The sequence below is a fragment of the Oncorhynchus mykiss genome, chromosome 15 (genome assembly GCF_013265735.2).
Source record: "Oncorhynchus mykiss isolate Arlee chromosome 15, USDA_OmykA_1.1, whole genome shotgun sequence".
Classification (NCBI taxonomy): domain Eukaryota; kingdom Metazoa; phylum Chordata; class Actinopteri; order Salmoniformes; family Salmonidae; genus Oncorhynchus; species Oncorhynchus mykiss.
The window spans coordinates 60,952,580-60,973,910 of NC_048579.1; the positions used below are offsets into that span (position 1 = coordinate 60,952,580).

General features: G+C 43.5%; 1 protein-coding gene across 2 annotated transcripts in view; it reads right to left on the minus strand.

The window, feature by feature from the left end:
* LOC110490490 (pleiotrophin-A) overlaps window positions 1-20,493 on the minus strand; it is a 46,439-nt gene extending 25,946 nt beyond the window's left edge. The window contains exon 1 of one of the 2 annotated variants that reach the window (XM_036944880.1): window positions 20,290-20,493. Coding sequence is in view for 1 of the 2 variants with exons in the window: in XM_036944879.1 (XP_036800774.1) it covers window positions 2,808-2,878 (71 nt within the window). In the remaining variant the exon portion in view is untranslated. Of the gene's footprint in view, window positions 1-2,807; window positions 2,894-20,289 lie in introns of those variants that run through there. The other variant, XM_036944879.1, reaches the window with a different exon arrangement.
* Window positions 20,494-21,331: the final 838 nt, after the last annotated feature.

Here is a 21,331-nt window from a genome sequence, read left to right on the forward strand (position 1 = left end):
ATATAATAATGTCTGGAACGGAGCGAATGGAATGGAATCAAACACATAGAAACCATATATTTGATACCATTCCACTGATTCCGCTCCAGTCATTACCCCATCCTCCCCAATTAAGGTGCCACCAACCTCCTGTGTCACAGAGACACCACTTCCATAATATTACCCACCCCCTCCTCAACGACATGGCGTTACAATGCGAAGGGTTTCAGAGCGCGAGACAAGATTTAACCAGCCTGACTAAAGCTGTTAGAGGACAAGATGTAATCAGCCTGGCTAAAGCTGTTAGAGGACAAGATGTAACCAGCCTGGCTAAAGCTGTTAGAGGACAAGATGTAACCAGCCTGGCTAAAGCTGGTAGAGGACAAGATGTAACCAGCCTGGCTAAAGCTGTTAGAGGACAAGATGGAACCAGCCTGGCTAAAGCTGTTAGAGGACAAGATGTAACCAGCCTGGCTAAAGCTGTTAGAGGACCAGATGTAACCAGCCTGGCTAAAGCTGTTAGAGGACAAGATGTAACCAGCCTGGCTAAAGCTGGTAGAGGACAATATGTAACCAGCCTGGCTAAAGCTGGTAGAGGACAATATGTAACCAGCCTGGCTAAAGCTGCTAGAGGACAAGATGTAACCAGCCTGGCTAAGGGAATAGAATATGGAAACCAGTGTCCCAAATGGCCTTTTGACATTCCAAGCATAACCATGTCTAGGCAGTGTTTCTACCTTTTCCTTATTAGAGTCAGGGGTACCTAGGTGTCTTTACTCAATGCAACAAGGTCCTCTAGAAAACTAGCCTGTAAAAGACAGTAAGCTGGGCGAGGGAACGAGGCTTAGGTGAAGATTACGACATACACAAAAGCCAACAGTAGTAAATTCCCTTCGCTTAGTGTCTCACCTCAGCTTTCCCTGACAAGAGATTGCTACTGTGTGTGGGATATATAATACCAATGCAGTGGAGGCTGGTTGGAGGAGTTATAGGAGGATGGGATGATTGTAATGGCTGAAATGGAATTAATGTAACCGAGTGGTTTCCATAATTTTGATACAGTTCTATGTATTCCATTCCAGGTATTACAATGACCCTGTCCTCCTATAGCTCCTCCTGAGGTGGTCCAAAAGCATATTGGTTTGTGTTCCCTTAAACAAAGTAAATGCCTGTCCTGTGTCACATTGATTTCAGTCCTCCACACAACCTATATTTTTAGTTCCTTTTCAGATACTTAAAACTTAGCGCTTTAGTTTGTAATCACTAACCTGTTCGCTTTGGTACAAGTGAATTGTGGCTGGTAATTTTCAGTCGTTTTCTCTTGAGACCCTTGTCACTGACATCCTAATTGACTCCAGATGTACACACATGCTAGTAGCAGGTGTGTGGAGTGAACAAATGAGTGCTTGTGCCCAACATTCAAACACCTTTTCCAAGTAGTTTTTATGAATATATTCCACAAGCACCTGTCTGAGGTTAGATATCCATAGAGGGGGATTATAATTCAATAGGAAAGCATTCCTCTATTGTACTTGTGTGTGGATGTGCAATATATTCTGTTCAGTTGTTTCTGTTTGTTGGATGGGAATATCCAGATTGGAGTTAATATTGAAGTGTAGATAAACAGCCGGGGATGATGTCGTGTCTGTGCTGATCTGTCTGGGTGGATAGTAGTCTAGACTACTACAGGACACCTACACCACCCGATGTCACAGGAAGGCCATAAAGATCATCAAGGACATCAACCACCCGAGCCACTGCCTGTTCACCCCGCTATCATCCAGAAGGCGAGGTCAGTACAGGTGCATCAAAGCTGGGACCGAGAGACTGAAAAACAGCTTCTATCTCAAGGCCATCAGACTGTTAAACAGCCACCACTAACACTGAGTGGCTGCTGCCAACACACTGACACTGACTCAACTCCAGCCACTTTAATAATGGGAATTGATGGGAAATGACGTAAATATATCACTAGCCACTTTAAACAATGCTACCTTATATAAATGTTACTTACCCTACATTATTCATCTCATATGCATACGTATATACTGTACTCTATATCATCGACGGTATCCTTATGTAATACATGTATCACTAGCCACTTTATACTATACTATGCCACTTTGTTTACATACTCATCTCATTTGTACATACTGTACTCGATACCATCTACTGTATCTTGCCTATGCTGCTCTGTACCATCACTCATTCATATATCCTTATGTACATATTCTTTATCCCCTTACACTGTGTACAAGACAGTAGTTTTGGAATTGTTAGTTAGATTACTTGTTATTACTGCATTGTCGGAACTAGAAGCACAAGCATTTCGCTACACTCGCACTAACATCTGCTAACCATGTGTATGTGACAAATACAATTTGATTTGATTTGATTTGACTAAACAGGATTCAAAATGTTCTTTGAGCTCTCGATCAATAACTGCATTTTAATAGCCCTCAAAGGTTAATCAAGTTCATGTGATTTGATCGTAAGCAAGTTGTTGGAGCAGGTCCTTAGCTTGGAGTATGAAGATGGGGAACTGAAGGCAACCTTAATATCGGCATCAGGAATAAGTTACTACATTTTGACGACATACAGTAAATGTCTACATGTTGGTGGTATATAGTGGGTGTGCTGAATTATACCTTTTACCATCCTTCCTATGATTAAAACCTAATCTTCCTCTCTCACCAAGTGTTAGAGTGCTCATGTATCATAACGTGACATTTTCGTTTATAAAGCATTTATCATATAGACCTACAGAAGCTTTTGTTCTTTTGTGTTAAATACCCCTCAATACTCCACCATGAACAAAATGCTCTTACTGTTCCAGAACAGATTTAGTTAATTCTGATGGCGCTGGGATCTTCCAACTGTATGACGCAGAGGCTCTCATGATCTGTAGTAGTTGCAGACAGACAGCGACCTCTCTCCCCCTCCATTCTGTTGTGTAATCCTGAACGAGCACCAGGGCTTTGTTCAATAGGCAACCCTTGTGGAACGTTGCAAGTAGAAAGTCAAGAATAGAGAGGACATTATTCCTTCTTCTACAGTGTTTGTTCTACAGTTTATATTTCTATCCGTTTCTATTTCCTCCTAAACGTTGTGCCTTGCTAAATGCAGCCCACATCCCTTCTCTCCTGAAATACTGAACAGGCTCTACTGTCTTCCACTGCTAATACAGGCAGCAATAGCCTTGTACTTCATCATGCTTACAGTTCTCTGCCTTGCTTGGCTTCCACACATCCAGTCTCTTTTGTCTTAGTATAGCGAGTGTTTCCATTGATTTCTCTTCATAATATTTCCCACTCTAGCGGCTTAAATTGTATCTATCTTCACAACTTCACTGAAACCTCCATGTGTGGGTGTTTTTTGTCTCTTGAGAGAACGGCTTTTGTTGACATTCAGTCATGGAAACGCTTGAGTTCTAGTCCTTCTCATTAACTACACACTGCCCTCTTCTGGGCTGTCATAGGTACTGCCTGGAGAAATGAGGACCAGTGTTATAACATTTATGAGAGTTTCTGTAAAATGTCAAATCGTCCTAGGGATAGAGCGCTACTGTATGCTTTCACATATAGGACGTCTCCAGTCATTCATAAACAAGCAGGCTCAGTACTATGGCTGAATAACATGTTTGTGACATTCAGATCATGTATTCCCTTATGCATGGACTATGAAAGAGTTGTTATATCTGGCATGTTAAGGGTGTTCTGTGCCCTGAGGCAAAAACTATTCATCTTTGATAACAAATAATTCGATTTTTTCTTTGATAACAAAGGCTTTGATTTTACACAAAGTCTCCACTGAGCCTGAATCATTCAAATGTCAGTCCTATGAGACGCTGATCTAATGCGAGTAGTGGCGGAACAAGAATTTGACACTGGTGCTTCTCCTGAGTACCTGCCATTTTGGATTAGACACTAAACACAAAGACAGACAACACAGTCTGAATGGAGTAATACATTTGGCCATAGTGCCCAATCAATCAAAATTCAGCAAGTTTACAGTAGTCAGTAGTCAAAGCAGAATGATCACCCTCCGATGGTACAAGCACCAGATTGTCATGAGAGAGAGAGGCTCACGTCTGCCATGTACATTTAGTTTAATTTCTCTTCCAGTCTTATTCTAGTGTCTGTTGGCAAACAAACCCTGTCACGTTCTGACCATAGTTCTTGTGTGTTTTCCTTGTTTTAGTGTTGGTCAGGACGTGAGCTGGGTGGGCATTCTATGTTGTGTGTCTAGTTTGTCTGTTTCTGTGTTTGGCCTGATATGGTTCTCAATCAGAGGCAGGTGTTAGTCATTGTCTCTGATTGGGAACCATATTTAGGTAGCCTGTTTTGTGTTGGGTTTTGTGGGTGGTTTTGATGTGTTTTGTCATTTATTCATGTATAGTTTCGTTATTAAAGAACCATGAATTATAACCACGCTGCGTTTTGGTCCGCCTCTCTTTCACCAGAAGAAAAACGTTACATTACCACTGAGCACAGATCTCAGTTCAACGTCTAGTTTTGATTGACATTTGGTTGAGTTGTCAACATAAATTTAACGTGAAATCAAAATTTAGTTTAAAAGTTGGCTGAAGAAAGAATGACATTTCCTAACATTGACTATTTTCTAATCCAATCAGTTTTCCACAATGATTCTACATCACATTTAATTTTTTGGATGAAATGTGGTTACATTGATTCAACCAATTTTTGCCCAGTGGGTGTGTGTTCTGAATATGGACCCAGCATATATTTACAGGCACATGGATGGAGCGCTGTCTCTATTTAACTACTTGCACTGTCCATATTTAACTATTTCTGACTTTCTGCTAATTTAATTACACCATCTGTCAATATGGTCTAGATGCACTATTTCCCAGGATTCAGAGACAGTCTTATTTTCAGCTCTCTGGGATGCAGAGAGGGAGGTTATTTATTTAAAATGGTGGGTGTGAACAGATTGGACAACCCTGTTATGTCAAGGACATTACTCCAAGCCAAAACAAGTCATGTTATTGTCTTTGGGGCTTTTTTGATGGAGGGCCATGGGATGGGCCATGCCTTCAGTGTAAAAGTATATTCCTCAAATCCTGTGTTTCTCCAGCGCCGGACAGGAGGGAGACTCTGGCAGCGCCGGACAGGAGGGAGACTCTGGCAGCGCCGGACAGGAGGGAGACTCTGGCAGCGCCGGACAGGAGGGAGACTCTGGCAGCGCCGGACAGGAGGGAGACTCTGGCAGCGCCGGACAGGAGGGAGACTCTGGCAGCGCCGGACAGGAGGGAGACTCTGGCAGCGCCGGACAGGAGGGAGACTCTGGCAGCGCCGGACAGGAGGGAGACTCTGGCAGCGCCGGACAGGAGGGAGACTCTGGCAGCGCCGGACAGGAGGGAGACTCTGGCAGCGCCGGACAGGAGGGAGACTCTGGCAGCGCCGGACAGGAGACCTGGCTCTGGGAGCAGGCACAGGACTCATCGGGCTGGGGAGACATCCAGGAGGCCACTTCCTTGACCGAGGCACAGATACACTGGGCCGTAGAGGCGCACTGGTGGTCTCGAGCGCAGAGCTGGCCCCACCCGTTCTGTCTGGATGCCAGCTTCCACCCGGCAAATGCGGGACGCTGGCACCGAGCACACCGGCCTGTGAATGCTCCGCTTCGACACCGTGAGCATCACCCCATAGCACGGGGCCTGACCAGTCCCATGCTCTCCACGGTAAGCACGGGGAGTTGGCTCAGGTCTGCTTCCTGACTCTGGACAACTCCCCGTGTGTTCCCACATACCGCTGGTTCCTTTCTCCGGCTGCCTCTGCTCTCCTAGCTGGCTCCACCTGTTCCCATGGAAGGCGATCCCTTCCCGCCAGGATCTCCTCCCATGTGTAGACTCCCTTGCCGTCCAGAACGTCCTCCCATGTCCAGGAGTCCACCTTACCATGCTGCTTGGTCCGTTGGTGGTGGGAAGTTCTGTCAAGGCTGGCTGAAGGACCAAGGTGCAGCATGGTTAGCGTACATTTTCTTTTTATTAAAAAATGCCGCCAACAAAACGAAGCACAAAAACCAAACCGTGAAGTTATGTGCCCTGAACAAAAACAAAGTTAACTTCCCACAAAACAGGTGGGGGGAAAAGGGTACCTAAATATGGTTCTCAATCAGAGACAACGATAGACAGCTGCCTCTGATTGAGAACCACACCCGGCCAAACACATAGAAATATAAAATCATAGAACATAGAACATAGACTGCCCAAACAAATCACACCTTGACCAAACCAAAATAGAGACCTAAAATGCTCTCTATGGTCAGGGCGTGACACTGACAAAAAGATTCATGTCAACGAACCATCAGAGGTACCGGTCAGCATCATCCCAGGGACCGATGCTTGTCCCAGAACCGGAGGTTGAGAAACACTGCTCAAATGTTTCTTGCCAAGGGACCCCCTCCCAGGCAAACCGGCGACCCACAGACCCCATCATATGTTAGCAACAAAAAAAATATGTGCGTCTTGTCTTATCATCAGGTGAATGATAATGGCAAGTAGAAGTAATCAACATTTTAAAATGAATAGATTTGGCAGACAGATTCATTATTTTGACCTCCCTACAGTTCATTGGAAGAGGAAGTAGAAAGTCTAGAACAGCTTCAAAGCTATTTTCCAACAATTCTACACAGCTTGACATGGAGCCGAGACAATTTTGCAGTTTTAAAGCAAATTTCCTGCAATTCTATGCATTTTCAATGGCTAATAATGTGTTCTTCTTCTCAAACATTATAACAAAGTCAATGGGCAGGTGCTTTGAATGGCCATTCACTTTTTTTTACTGGTCATGCTCTAGATTGGTTTATAAATTACCTATCAAATCGTACACAATGTGTATTGGCGGATGGTTGTAAATCTGAGTCCATAGAGGTGTGCTCAGATGTTCCGCAAGGTTCTATTTTGGGCCCACTGTTGTTCATTTTGAATATCAACAACATTGGGAATCTTATTGAAACAGCGGATGTTCATTTTTATGCCGATGATACTGTTCAAGTGGTAGTAGTTTATCTTTAGCTTTTGAAAATGCCCAAAGAGCATTTAACATCATACATCAGAATCTGTATGATTTAAAGCTGATTCTAAATTCGGGTTAAAGAAAATGCATGTATTTTCAAATGCCAGGCATGTTACAAATCATGTCATTGCTACATTGTCTGGACATACTATAGAGCAAGTTAAAGTGTACAAATATTTGGGTGTGTGGGTTGATAAGCTGAGCTTCACTGTGCATGTAGAGAACTTGATAAGGAAGCTCAAGCATAAGGCTTGTTTTTCTTTTGAGGCCAGGAAGGAGCTGGTACGATGTACATTACTGTCGGTTTTAGATTTTAGGGATGTTATGTATATGCAGGCCTCAGCCACTACCCTGAGAGCACTTGATTCCGTTTATCATGCAGCCCTCAGGTTCATTACAAATCAGAAACGTCTAACACAACGTCTAATATCTACAGCGCTGTTGGCTCGTCTTCTTCGACCTCGCGTAGGCTTAAACACTGGTATCCACTGATTTATAAGGCCATATTGGGTAAAATGCCATTTTATCTCCGTGATTTTTAGTCAGGTCAGGTCAGTAAATAAATATCAATTACGGTTCCATTCTGATTTGCTTCTAACAGTACCAAAATTTAGAACAGGTCATGGTAGAAATAGTTTTAGTTACTTAGCACCGTGGTCCTGGAATTCTCTCCTGAACATTTTAAAATGTGATGATCTAGTTTTGTTGGTGGAGTTTAAACACTTGATCGATGTATATATCATAGAAGAGTGTAATTGTTTTTAGGCCTGCTGTTTTTAGTCAAGGTGTTTGTGTTTTTAATGTAATATGTAATTGTTGTACTGTATGTGTGTTTATAGTTTTGTTTAATGTTGTGTTAGTGTATGTAAGTTGTTTTGTCTGAAACGTTGTTCCCCCTGCTGCTATTGGACCAGGTCTCTCTTGGAAAAGAGATGTTATCTCAATGAGAAAAACCTGTATAAATAAAGATCAAATAAAAAATAAATACATTTAAAAAAAGGGTGGCTACTTTGAAGAATCTAAAATCTAAAATAGATTTTGATTTGTGTAACACTTTTTTGATAACTACATAATACCATATGTGTTATTTCATAGTTTTGATGTCTTCACTTTTATTCTACAATGTAGAAAATAGTAAAATAAAGAAAATAAATCATGAAAAACCCTTGAATGAGTAGGTGTGTCCAAACCTTTGACTGGTACTGTATATAGTTCAATATCTTTTCTGAATTCTTTGTATCTGGTTTCGGTCAGTTAAGCTGTATGTAAGAATGCTGTTCATTGACTATAGCTCAGCTCTCAACACCATAGTACCCTCCAAGCTCATCATTAAGCGCGGGGCCCTGGGTCTGAACCCCGCCCTGTGCAATTGGGTCCTGGACTTCCTGACATGCCGCCCCCAGGTGATGAAGGTAGGAAACAACATCTCCTCTTCACTGATCCTCAATACTGGGGCCCCACAAGGGTGCGTTCTCAGCCCTCTCCTGTACTCCCTGTTCACCCATGACTGCTTGGTCATGCACTCCTCCAACTTAATCATCAAGTTTGCAGATGACACAACAGTAGTAGGCTTGATTACCAACGAGACAGCCTGAAGTGAAGAGGTGAGGGCTCTAGGAGTGTGGTGTCAGGAAAATAACCTCTCACTCAATGTCAACAAAACAAAGCAGATGATCGTGGACTTCCGGAAAAGGGGAGCACCCCCCATCCAGGAAACAGGGAACACCCCCCTATCCACATCGACGAGACAGCAGTGGAGAAGGTGGAACGTTTTATGTCCCTCTGCATACATATCACTGACAAACTGAAATGGTCCACCCACACAGACAGTGTGATGAAGAAGGCACAACAGTGCCTCTTCAACCTCAGGAGGCTGAAGAACTTTGGCTTGTCACCTAAAACACTCACAAACTTTTACAAATGATCAAATGAGAGCATCCTGTCTGGCTGTATCACTGCCTGGTACACCAACTGCACCGCCCACAACCGCAAGGCTCTCTATAGGGTGGTGCGGTCTGCACAACGCATCACCGGGGGTAAACTACCTACCCTCCAGGACACCTACAGCACTTGATGTCACAGGAAGGCCAAAAAGATCATCAAGGACAACAACCACCCGAGCCACTGCCTGTTCTCCTCGCTATCATCCAGAAGGCGAGGTCAATACAGGTGCGTCAAAGCTGGGACCAAGAGACTGAAAAAACAGCTTCTATCTCAAGGCCATCAGACTGTTAAATAGCCATCACTAGCACAGAGAGGCTGCTGCCTACATACACAGACTTGAAATTATTGGCCACTTGTTTACATATCTTGCCTTACTCATCTCATATGTATAGTTTAAACTGTATTCTATACTATCTACTGCATCTTAGTCTATGCCGCTCAGACATTGCTCATTCATATATTTATATATTCTTAATTCCATTCCTTTACTTAGATTTGTGTGTAATAGGTATTTGTTGTGAAATTGTTAGACATTATTTGTTAGATATTGCTGGAACTAGAAGCACAAGCATCTCGCTACACCCGCAATAGCATCTGCTAAACACGTGTATGTGACCAATAAAATGTGATTTATTTGATTTGATTTGGAGATATAGGGATACCTGATCTGTTGCATGATCTGCTAGTCTGTAGATATAGCGATACTAGATATGTTGGAGGATCTACTAGTGTACAGATATAGGAATACTAGAACTGTTGGATGATCTGCTAGTGTAGAGATATAGGGTTAATAGAGCTGTTTGATGAAGAGCATGCAGCCAGCCAGCCACTGTCGAAAACATGTGCAGCAGAGCCATGAGAGATCCATCGCTTGGGGCACTGTGACGTCAGTCAGCAGAGAGGGCTGATGGGAATTCGATACACAGCAACGCTGCCTAATTTATTCCACAATAAAACCGACAGAGGCTTGTTTGTCTGTTTCTGTGTGCACTGGCTGTGGAATGTACTGCAGTATATGCACACATTATTTACTGATGCTGAAAGATTCATCTGAGAAAAATGATTTGTCGTTGCATTGATTTGTCGTTAAAGAGATGGATATTTGTATGCACTGTATGAAGTCAAGTCCAGCCTTTATTATGAAAATGTTCCAGCAGCCTAAAAGTGTTATTAGTTAGCTGGCAGTGGAGGCTGCTGAGGGGAGGATGGCTCATAATAATGGCTGGAATGGAGTAAATGGAACGGTATCAACCACATGGAAACCACGTGTTTGATGCCATTCCATTGGCTCCATTCCTGACATTATTATGAGCCTCCTCCTCCCCTCAGTCTCCAATGCTAGCTAGGTATTTTGAATGTTACCGTCTCAAGCCATACTAACCAGAACTATTCTGTCATGACACAATTAGTGTCTCCTTGGCATATTTCAATCAGAGTACCACACATAAAATACAACATCAACTCCACAATGTCTTAGTCAGCTTTATGTACTCCCATTGCCAAAACCAAAGGTCCTAAACACACACACGAGTAAAAGCATTTGCATGTGAAATTCCTGCCTCAGTTTCTTTTCAGAGGCTATTTCATTTATTCTCCTTACTGAGGAACATTCTGCCAACCCTGTCTACCAACTTCATCTGTTCACATCACTGGCCTCATCCCTTTCAACATGCTATTCCCATCCATAACACATGTATTGTTATCCTTGAAATGGCACCCTATTCCTACATAGTGCACAACTTTTGACCAGGGCCCCTAGGGATAGGGTGCCATTTGGGATGCACTCCCTGTTAACCCACCAACATGAGTATCTGTAACGTATACGCAGGGAGTCAGGAAGCAGGTGCAGAAGGTGAGTTTAATAATAAACACGACAATAATACAAAACAGAAGCTGCATGCTGAACCTAAACCAATACTGCCTGATGAATGAAGCAACTGAGGGCTATATGAACGGAGAGTAATCTGGGTGGTGATGAAGTCCAGGTGTGCTTAACGATGGGGAGCAGGTGTGCACAATGATGGTTGCCAGGTGAACACAGTGTGGGTTGCCAGGACAGGTGGTTAGTAGACCCTAAATACATGCTTCTTTCCAAAGGACAACTTGCAAGTACATTGAGGAGCTCTTTTGTTGCTGTGGAGTGCTTAGTTTTCCACTTTCATCCTCCTCAAAGGGAATAACAACACTCCGGGGAGCCAGCATACATGACAACCTCCACCTCAATCCCTACGTTTCTTCTCCGAAAAAACAAAATGTTTCTTGCAGTGTTCCCATCACTGTCTCTGGTCATGGTGGGATCAAGATAGTTTCCGGCCACATGCTCACAAACACAGCACAGCCCAGAGCATTGACCGGGTCCTTTCAACATGCCACAGAACATTACTCAAGACTGCGCAGAAACACCCTCCTTTTCCATGAGTTGAAGTGTAGTTGGTTGTGCAACGTGCCATGCCTTCTCTGACCACCTCTGTCACATTGAACTGGGTCACACAGACAAACAGGTTATGGCATATGTGGTTTCCCCCTCAGAGAATACATCACAACAGATCGGCACGTCAAAACTGAAGAACTCATTTCAAATCACACTTTTTTTTAATGATCCTGACCTGTCTGTCTGGGTGTGTGTTTGTATAGTTATCTAATACCGTTTTCACACTACTGCGTCAAACCAAGCTGAGCTGAACTGGGTTGTCCTGGTTACACATCCACCATAGTTGCATAAATTGGTTATTCACTGGGTTGGGGAGTAAGTGATTACATGTAATCTGATTACAAAAACAACTACAACTAATCCGTTACCAGCTAAAATATTATAATCAGATTACAGATACTTAAAAAAATATATATATATTACTAATTGGATTATATTTAAATTCAGAAAGGATGTTTGCAAGAAAAGACATGACAAATTTCCGTTTTCTCAATGATATTCAATTCAACATTGAAAACAGGCACCATTTTAAGTTTGTTCCACCTGAGCGAATCTGACCACAAGTCAAAGACCACTATGATGACACTCCAAATGCGTTTGATGGATCCTTTTCATCTTCTTCTAATGTCTCTTAAGGGGAAAGTAATCCAAAAGTAATCAGATTACGTTACTGTGTTTGGGTAATCTAAAAGTTACATTACTGATCATTTTGGACAGGCACTGTAACTAGTAACTGTAAAGGCTTATATTTAGAAAGTAACCTACCCAACCCTGGTTGTTGATGCCGGTTTAGCTGTTGGCCCTTTCTCACAACAGTCTGACAGTGTCCACAGTGCAGCATCAGTGTTCAGCTCACGATGCACTGGTCCAATTAGCCCCCAGGGGCTCTCTCCGAGCAGCTCCAGGGGGTGTCTGGCCTGGATGACCGGCACAGGGGGATGACAGAAAATCCCCCTCAACCAGCAGACGCAAATCACCAGGGGCATTACCCAGTTACATGTTTGGGGCAAACCGTTAGTGTTCATCCGAGGGGTACGAGAAACAAGCTTGCTTCAACAATTTCTTCTATCTGCCCGACTACCTTTCTCTCTGGACCTTGGTTTCTCCCCCCTTTCCTGGAGATATAAAATTCCTGAGGAGAATATGGAAGTTTGTTCGCAAACACAAGTAGTACATCCCTGAACTTCGTTGGAATCAATGTTTCTCTGCCTTTTGAAACATGGTGGTGTTTATCTGCCTTTTGAAACATGGAGGTGTTTCTCTGCCTTTTGAAGCGTGGAGGTGATTCTCTGCCTTTTGAAACATGGAGGTGTTTCTCTGCCTTTTGAAGCGTGGAGGTGATTCTCTGCCTTTTGAAACATGGAGGTGATTCTCTGCCTTTTGAAACATGGAGGTGTTTCTCTACCTTTTGAAACATGGAGGTGATTCTCTGCCTTTTGAAACATGGATGTGTTTCTCTACCTTTTGAAACATGGAGGTGATTCTCTGCCTTCTGAAACATGGAGGTGATTCTCTGCCTTCTGAAACTTGAAGGTGTTTCTCTGCCTTTTGAAGCGTGGAGGTGTTTCTCTGCCTTCTGAAACATGGAGGTGTTTCTCTGCCTTTTGAAACATGGAGGTGATTCTCTGCCTTTCGAAACATGGAGGTGATTCTCTGCCTTTCGAAACATGGAGGTGTTTATCTGCCTTTTGAAACATGGAGGTGTTTATCTGCCTTTTGAAACATGGAGGTGATTCTCTGCCTTTTGAAACATGGAGGTGTTTCTCTACCTTTTGAAACATGGATGTGTTTCACTGCCTTTTGAAACATGGAGGTGATTCTCTGCCTTTTGAAACATGGAGGTGATTCTCTGCCTTTTGAAACATGGAGGTGATTCTCTGCCTTCTGAAACATGGATGTGTTTCTCTGCCTTTTGAAACATGGAGGTGATTCTCTGCCTTTTGAAACATGGAGGTGATTCTCTGCCTTTTGAAACATGGAGGTGATTCTCTGCTTTTTGAAACATGGAGGTGATTCTCTGCCTTCTGAAACATGGAGGTGATTCTCTGCCTTTTGAAACATGGATGTGTTTCTCTGCCTTCTGAAACATGGAGGTGATTCTCTGTCTTTTGAAACATGGATGTGTTTCTCTGCCATCTGAAACATGGATGTGTTTCTCTGCCTTTTGTATACAGTCAGGAGAATTTGAGCTATTGGTAAAAAAAAGAGTAGAAAGTTCTAATGAGCCATGCCCTTCTCTGGTGTTAGTGTAGACCGGCTGTCTCTCACTATAAGCTGTGGACAGAATACTAATGTATGACTAATGGGGTGTCTGTCTCTCGCGCTCTCCCTCTCCAACCCGCTTCCTCTCTATTTCTCAATCTTTCTTCCTGCCTCTACATTGTTCTCCTCTCTCCCTCTCTCTCCATCTTTCTTCCTCCCTCTCCATCGTTCTTCTCTCTCCTCTCTCTCTCTCCTTCTTTCTCTCTTCCATAATCCACCACATTGAAGACGCAACTTCAAGCACATTAAAGATTGTTTCCTTAGTGAGGGATTTGCAAAGGGATTTCTGAGCCACACAAGTCAGTCTGGGGGAATTTAGTGGGAGGTTTAATGAGGACAGGGATAAAAAGCGTTCTTGAACGTCCCCCTGAGGCGCTGCTGAAGTCAACCCTCCTCATAGTTGTTGTGATCCTGAAGCTCTGATCACCTATTGGTGGGTACAATCACCGCTTTGGTCTTAGCTCCACAGAGTGGGCTTACCTAATCCACCCCCCCCCCCCCCCCCCCCCCCCTAGCCGTTCTATGTAGTAAAGTTATCAAATCATTCTCTCATTCCTGAACGCAGCCCTCAAAGAAATAAAAACATCCCAGAACGCTATCAGCTTGTGAACGTCTCCACAGAGTCCGATTAAAACCTGGTGAGATTTAAATGGAGTAGGATTAAGCTCCATATTTAACGCACAAAGTCTGATTACATTTGACTTTAACAAGGACTTTGAAATATAGCTTTTTGCAACATCTCCAATTCAGGCAACTTTAAAAACAGCCGTCATCCATAACTGATGCAGACAAAAAAGAAAAACAATTGCAGAACTAGGCAAAGATAAGAGGATGTCTGGCATTGATTGCAGGCTTGATCATGGACATGCAACGTATGCTATTGTTTTTAACAAGAATTGATCAAGTCAGAGACCAATCCAAACAGATTATTGATAAATGGATTGGATCTAATGTAATTTGTGATGATGGTCTGTTGGCAACATCCTTACATTCATCATAATCATTCATCAATCAGCTTCAAAATCATCTCCGCATCACAGTATATTGAATATGGGCTGTCTAACTTAATTCCATCAGAACTTTCCATTTGAGCCGTGCAATGCCTTGTCATTAGGCTATTATCCCCATTCCCACTGCATCTCTCATTTGCATTAGCCATCCTATTAGCAGTGAGGATGGAATAAGAAAACAAAGTGGTGGAATGCTGCAGGATACTGCTCGCGCTCAGTTAATCTTTCCATTCACCTTGAGTGGACTGGCCACAGCAGTGGAAATGGCTCTCCGTTTTGTCTGTCTGTACAGCCGTACAGCCTACCTGTCAAGGGCAGACAGACTGACAGTCCCCTAAAGACGGTCTATGGTTCATCAAATAAATATGGGGAGTATTCTTAGTCGGTGTCTCGATCATTTTCTGTATTTCCTTTTTAGCCCTGCACTGTTTACGCCTGACGACAGTCTCCATTCTGATTAACAGTGGCCATAATATTGAATCAAATCCTCTACGGTGGATCGAAGTAACTCAGCCACAGTGCAACTAAAAGGTCAGGTAAATACAATGAGATTAGCATTGATTGCCTTCATAGATTTTAACATTTAGATTTTTGCATTGGAGGTGGCACATAGACTGTATGTCATGTTATTGTGCCCTAAATTAGTGTTAAATGTTATATAGGCACCTCTATTGCCAGGAAAGGTTGCTGAAAGGGATATGGATAGTTGCATTTTCCCAATACGCATAAAAGGACACATTTAATGTTGTTTGTAATGGATTGTTGCATTTATATAATGCATTTAAATGCATCAGTAAGCATGTTCAGTACTTGGAGAGTTTCCCTAATACCATATGGAGAAAAGGCTGGCCCTCCAGCACCACCTCCAACAACAGCAACCACACTTTCCTATGTGGTCTCCCATCCAGGGATTAACCCAGCCCTACCCTGCTTAGCTTATGTAAACCAGTTGCTTTTAACAATGCAATGTACTGTAAGGATGGATTGTCACTATGTAGAATGTGCTTCATGATTGATGAATGGCTCTGAATCTCACTTCTACACACCACATACAAGAATCCATACCGCCACATGACACAGACATGAAAGCATAGATCCCTACATCTCTTCTTCTCGGTCAATTATTCCACTGACTTGCCCCCTTTCTTTATTTTTCTTACTCTCTCTCTCTCTCTCTCACTCTCTCTTCCCCTCCTCTCTCACTCCCTCTCTCCTCTCTCTCTCACTTGTCTCTCTCTTTCCTCTCTCTCTCTGTCCTCTCCCTCCCTCTCCATCCCTATCTCTCTCTCCATCTCCCTATCTTCTCCCTCCTGTGTTCTCTCAGTTCATTAGACAAACACAAACAGGCTGGTCCCCCATGGTGTGGTAACTGCAGCCTGTACACACAAACACAGAAAGTTTCTCGCTCTCTCTCTTTCCGCTCTCTCTCGCTTTCTCGCGCTCTCTCGCGCTCTCTTGCTCTCTCTCTCTTGCTCTCTCTCTATCTTGCTCTCTTTCATCTCTCTCTCTTGCTCTCTCTCTTTTCTCTCTCGCTCCTGCTCTCTCTCTTTCCTCTCTCTCTTTCATCTCTCTCTCCTGCTCTCTCTCTATCTTGCTCTCTTTCATCTCTCTCTCCTGCTCTCTCTCTTTCCTCTCTCTCTTGCTCTCTCTCTGACCTGCTCTCTCTCTCTTTCCTCTCTCTCTCTCTTTCCTCTCTCTGTCCTGCTCTCTCTTTCCTCTCTCTCTCTCCCTCTCTCTTGCTCTCTCTTTCCTTTCTCTCTCTGTCCTCTCCCTCCCTCCCTCTCATCCCTATCCCTCTCTCCATCTCCCTATCTTCTCCCTCCTGTGTTCTCTCAGTTCATTAGACAAACACAAACAGGCTGGTCCTCCATGGTGTGGTAACTGCAGCCAGTACACACAAACACAGAAAGGGAGAAATGCTCATCCTATACACACTCAGACACCAGACTCCAAACTTCTATCAAAACAGACACTGGACTCCAAACTTCTATCAAAACAGACACTGGACTCCAAACTTCTTTCAAACAGACACTGGACTCCAAACTTCTATCAAAACAGACACTGGACTCCAAACGTCTATCAAACAGACACTGGACTCCAAACTTCTATCAAACAGACACTGGACTCCAAACGTCTATCAAACAGACACTGGACTCCAAACGTCTATCAAACAGACACTGGACTCCAAACTTCTATCAAACAGACACTGGACTCCAAACGTCTATCAAACAGACACTGGACTCCAAAATTCTATCAAAACAGACACTGGACAAACTTCTCTCATGGCACCAGTCACAGTCAACAGGACTGTAGGGAGGCTTTATTTGCATTCTATTCCACAGTCACAAATATCTGATTCAACTTGACTCATTACATACGCATGCATGGGAATGCACACATGTGCAGGCACACACACACACACACACACACACACACACACACACAAACCCTGTCAGGTCACATATTGAGTTTTCCTTTCTTGTGTAATTGGTATTTACAGACAGACATCAACCCCCTGACCTATGACCTCACCAGCAGTGTGGGCCAATCAGAGGCCAAGGGATGGTGCCAGGAGTATGCCGGCCAAGCTGTGACTGTGGGAGACTAATGAACTAATTGATCAGGGTGGAAGGCCTCTGGCCGTCATTGTTCCTCAGAGGATCATACAGCCAATGAGGCCGATACAAGGGCCAAACCACAGGCGCTCCACAGGACGTCACAGTCAGATCTTTATATTACCACAGGCAAACTAGCTATCCACAATATAGGTACTCTCCAGAAAGTTCATATTCATTCAATTCCTAAGAATATATTATTTGGCCATGAGTGGAAAGGTGGTCTGAATCTGAAGTTTGATGTACATGGTTATGTGATTCGAAGTCTGTCCCATCAAACACACAGTAAGACAAAAACACAGACAGACACACGAACAGATGGACACAGACATGATGCACCCATCAGATTCCTCCCTACAAAGAGACTCTGTCAAGCAATGGGCCAATGGCAGATTTCAAAACTGTGAAATTCATTCTCTCATAGCTGGATTTAAGGATTTTCAGTAAGCCAGAAATGGTTGCGGTTTTGTTGTAATGAAATAGCCGTCTAATTGATGTCTCAATTAGAATATGTGCATTTCCTCAATTGAACATTTAACCATTTAAACGACACAGCCCCTCAGCTTAGACTAAATCCCATGCCATGATTACCTATGGACATTCTGAGAAGATTTGATGAAATAGAGAGCCAGTCATTTCTTAGTATCATAGTATCTTAGTAGCCTCTTCTAGCTCTGTGATAGTGGATACTGTTGAACCTTATCTCTCTTATTGCAGGGTCCCAGCTGACGGCTCTAGTCTAGCTACAGTACCAAACAGCATACAGCCCATGCACTTCCGAGCTCAGCCTGGTCCCAGAACTGTTATGCTGTACTGCCAACTTATGAGGTTGTCGTTGGCATGACGACAGCCAGAGAGGGCTATTCGGTGAAAACAGGGCAAGGGGCTTCTCAGGGCCTAGACTGGGGTCCGTCTCTGGTTTGGGTCTGGCAGCCCTTTTCCTCCCTACCTCTCCAGACCCCATCAACAGCCTCTGTGTTCAGCCTACATGTGATGTGAGAGGTCAATGTGTACACCACAAGAATGAACCAGCCACTCAAAGTGGGGATCTTTGTGCATTTTCCTTATCCCTGCCACTCTCTCTCTCTCTCTCTCTTAGCCACTTGCTCCCCATAGACTGGACCTGGCTCCTTTGAGAGCTTCCCTTCCCCACTGTGAAGCAGCCTTCTTAGGCATCTCACAGACCATTCTATACTTTATTGCTCCAGGTCTTCCATGGAGAGCAGTCACGTGAAATACATGGGTGAAATGCATTGGCTTTGTGTTCCATGCTGAATAGTATCTCTCAGTGTCGCACATAGAAAGTGTTTGAAATGTAAGGGACAACATAACATTGAGGGAAAGCAGGATCCGTAAAATGTGCCTTGCCTTATCTTCCTCAAATGGCAGCCCTTTCATAAACGCCAGTGCACATTGACAAATGGGACTTGTTATGTGAGAGTTAGCTCACCCTCCTGGCTTCCATCCTGGCAGCTCAGCTCCACCTCGGGTCTCTCAATGAGCTTGACTTCCCACTGACCAAAGCTGGTTTCTCAAGCTCATCTCTCCACCTATTGCCTCATGTTTAATCTCCCAGTTCTTTCATTAGGAACACACCATGTGTTACTTCTAAAGTAATGAAGTGGCCAAAGCTCATTTAAATCTAGATCGAGACCGGGGCTCTTTTGTACACAGTAGGAATGCCAGAGATGTTGGTCGAAGTTGGGCTTCCTATACCAGGGGTGAACATAACTATGGCAACACAGGCGCAAGGTCTGCTCAACCACAGGAGTGCTACAATACCGATGCCCTCGGTTTCTCATTCCAGTCAGGCCTGACCCAAATTACAATATCCTGGGAAAAACACTGTCCCCAACAACACAGATGCGCACGCACATGCACGGCCACGCAAAAAAAAAACGCTCTGTCAAACAGACTCACATACACTGCAAGCATAGGTCTTTAGAGGAGGACACCAAACGAAGCCAATAAAATGATATCCTTGGAGAATGAAGGGTTATGTTCTGGTGGGCGTGCACCTCTGTAGAATTGTGAAACTTGACTGATGGAGTGATTCAAGCAGTTGTGCTACAATATGAAGAAAAACTAAATATCGTTTTAGACTAGAGGAAACATAGATGTTCTTAGAAGTCTTGAAGTTTACAATGAGTCCTACAGCATACTAAGTATTTGGATAAATGCTAATTTTTGAGTTAATCCCTTACTGTAATGCAAACACTAAATATTACAGGGAGATGGTAAACACAAAGCCCTGCAGCTCTCTCTACTATTGTTATTTCCTCATGAGCTTGTTTTGAGCTTCTTGTTCTTTACTGTTTTATTTGTCTCACATACGAAGCCTGAAAGGGAAATATATCCAGTTTAAATTATAAATCCTTTGTAATTGAAAAAACAAGAGCTTTTATGTTCATATACCTGAGCCTCTGAGCCTTCCACCTTCAGAACTGAATAAACCATAGAAAACACATGGACAATCAAGATGGTTTACAGCAAAAAGGGATACAAAAACAACACCCATAACTTGTGGTGATTAGTATCTGCAACCATAAATTATAATAGAGATATCCAAGGAAAAAAACTTCACAAAAAGGCTCTAGAGCTATACTTTGGTATGTCGCAGTGTTTAGTGTATTATTAGCCTGGGACGTGGCACGACATCCAAAACAAAGCAAGCCAGAGAACACTTACTACACAGAGAGTTAATAATGATGCTGCCAACTCAAAGACACCAGTTCCACTATCCCACAACACAAACATTCCCCCTACGCTCCTTCTGCCATCACTAATTGTCCATATCTGTCTAGGCTACAGTTGGACTCATCTGATTGAGTCTCGGCCCATTCATACTCCACAGCCTCCCAGCATTGCTAATCCCTGCCTGCCTCTCACAGTTCTGAAATCTCCCTCCTCATCTCAGCTCCAATAGCTTCACATGCCACAACTCTCCTGGTCACCCAACTACCACCACACATCCAAGTGTGCACCTTGCTCCGGTTAGAAGTACTTACTTTGAACTGGAGGTCTGGTGGTTGTTCCAACGCTTTGCAATAGTTTGTGAACTCTCCTCTCATCTGCTCCTCACCCCTGCTGTCAGTCACTCTCTAATTCTCTCTCTCTACCTCCCTCTCTTTCTTTCACTTACTCTCTCACTCTTGTCTCTCCACTAAGCTGTTTTCTCTCTCTCTCTACCTCCCTCTCTTTCTTTCACTTACTCTCTCACTCTTGTCTCTCCACAAAGCTGTTTTCTCTCTCTCTCTCTCTCTCTCTCTCTCTCTCTCTCTCTCTCTCTCTCTCTCTCTCTCTCTCTCTCTCTCTCTCTCCCCCCCTCTCTCTCTCCCTCTCTCTCTCCCTCTCTCTCTCCTTCTCTCTCTCCCTCTCTCTCTCCCTCTCATTTCTGTTGCTGAGAGAGGAGGGCGTTCTTAAAAGCTTGGTTTCCTGACTCGTGATCAGGATCTCATTGCCACAAGGTCACTCCAGGGACGGCCCGCTTGGCAGGGGAGCAGCACTCAGAGAGAGAGAGAGAGAAGAGAGAAAGAGGGGGTAGAGAGGGAGGCAGGAGGGAGGAGAGGGACCACTTAGAGCCAGAACTGGAGCTATGGAGTCACACTGGGGACAGAGATAAAGCGAGAGAGAGAGAGAGAGAGAGGGGTTGGGTTGAGTTGGGTTGGGTTGGGGTGGGGTGGGGTGGGGTTAGCTACAGATGGGCTCTGACAGGATAGCCCCAATCATCTAATATACAGTAGTTATATAAACAACATAAAGAACAACATGGACAACAGCATGGAGAACAGTACCAATACAGGAAAAAAATACATTTCAATATATTTAACGTCGCATAAAATGTATTTCAAATACACTAACGGTTAAAAGTTTGGACACACCTACTCATTCAAGTTTTTTTAATTTTAAATTTGACTATTTTCTACATTGTAGAATAATAGTGAAGACATCAACACTATGAAATAACACATATGGAATCATGTAGTAACCAAAAAAGTGTTCAACAAATCAAAATATATTTTATATTTGAGATTATTATAATAGCCTTGA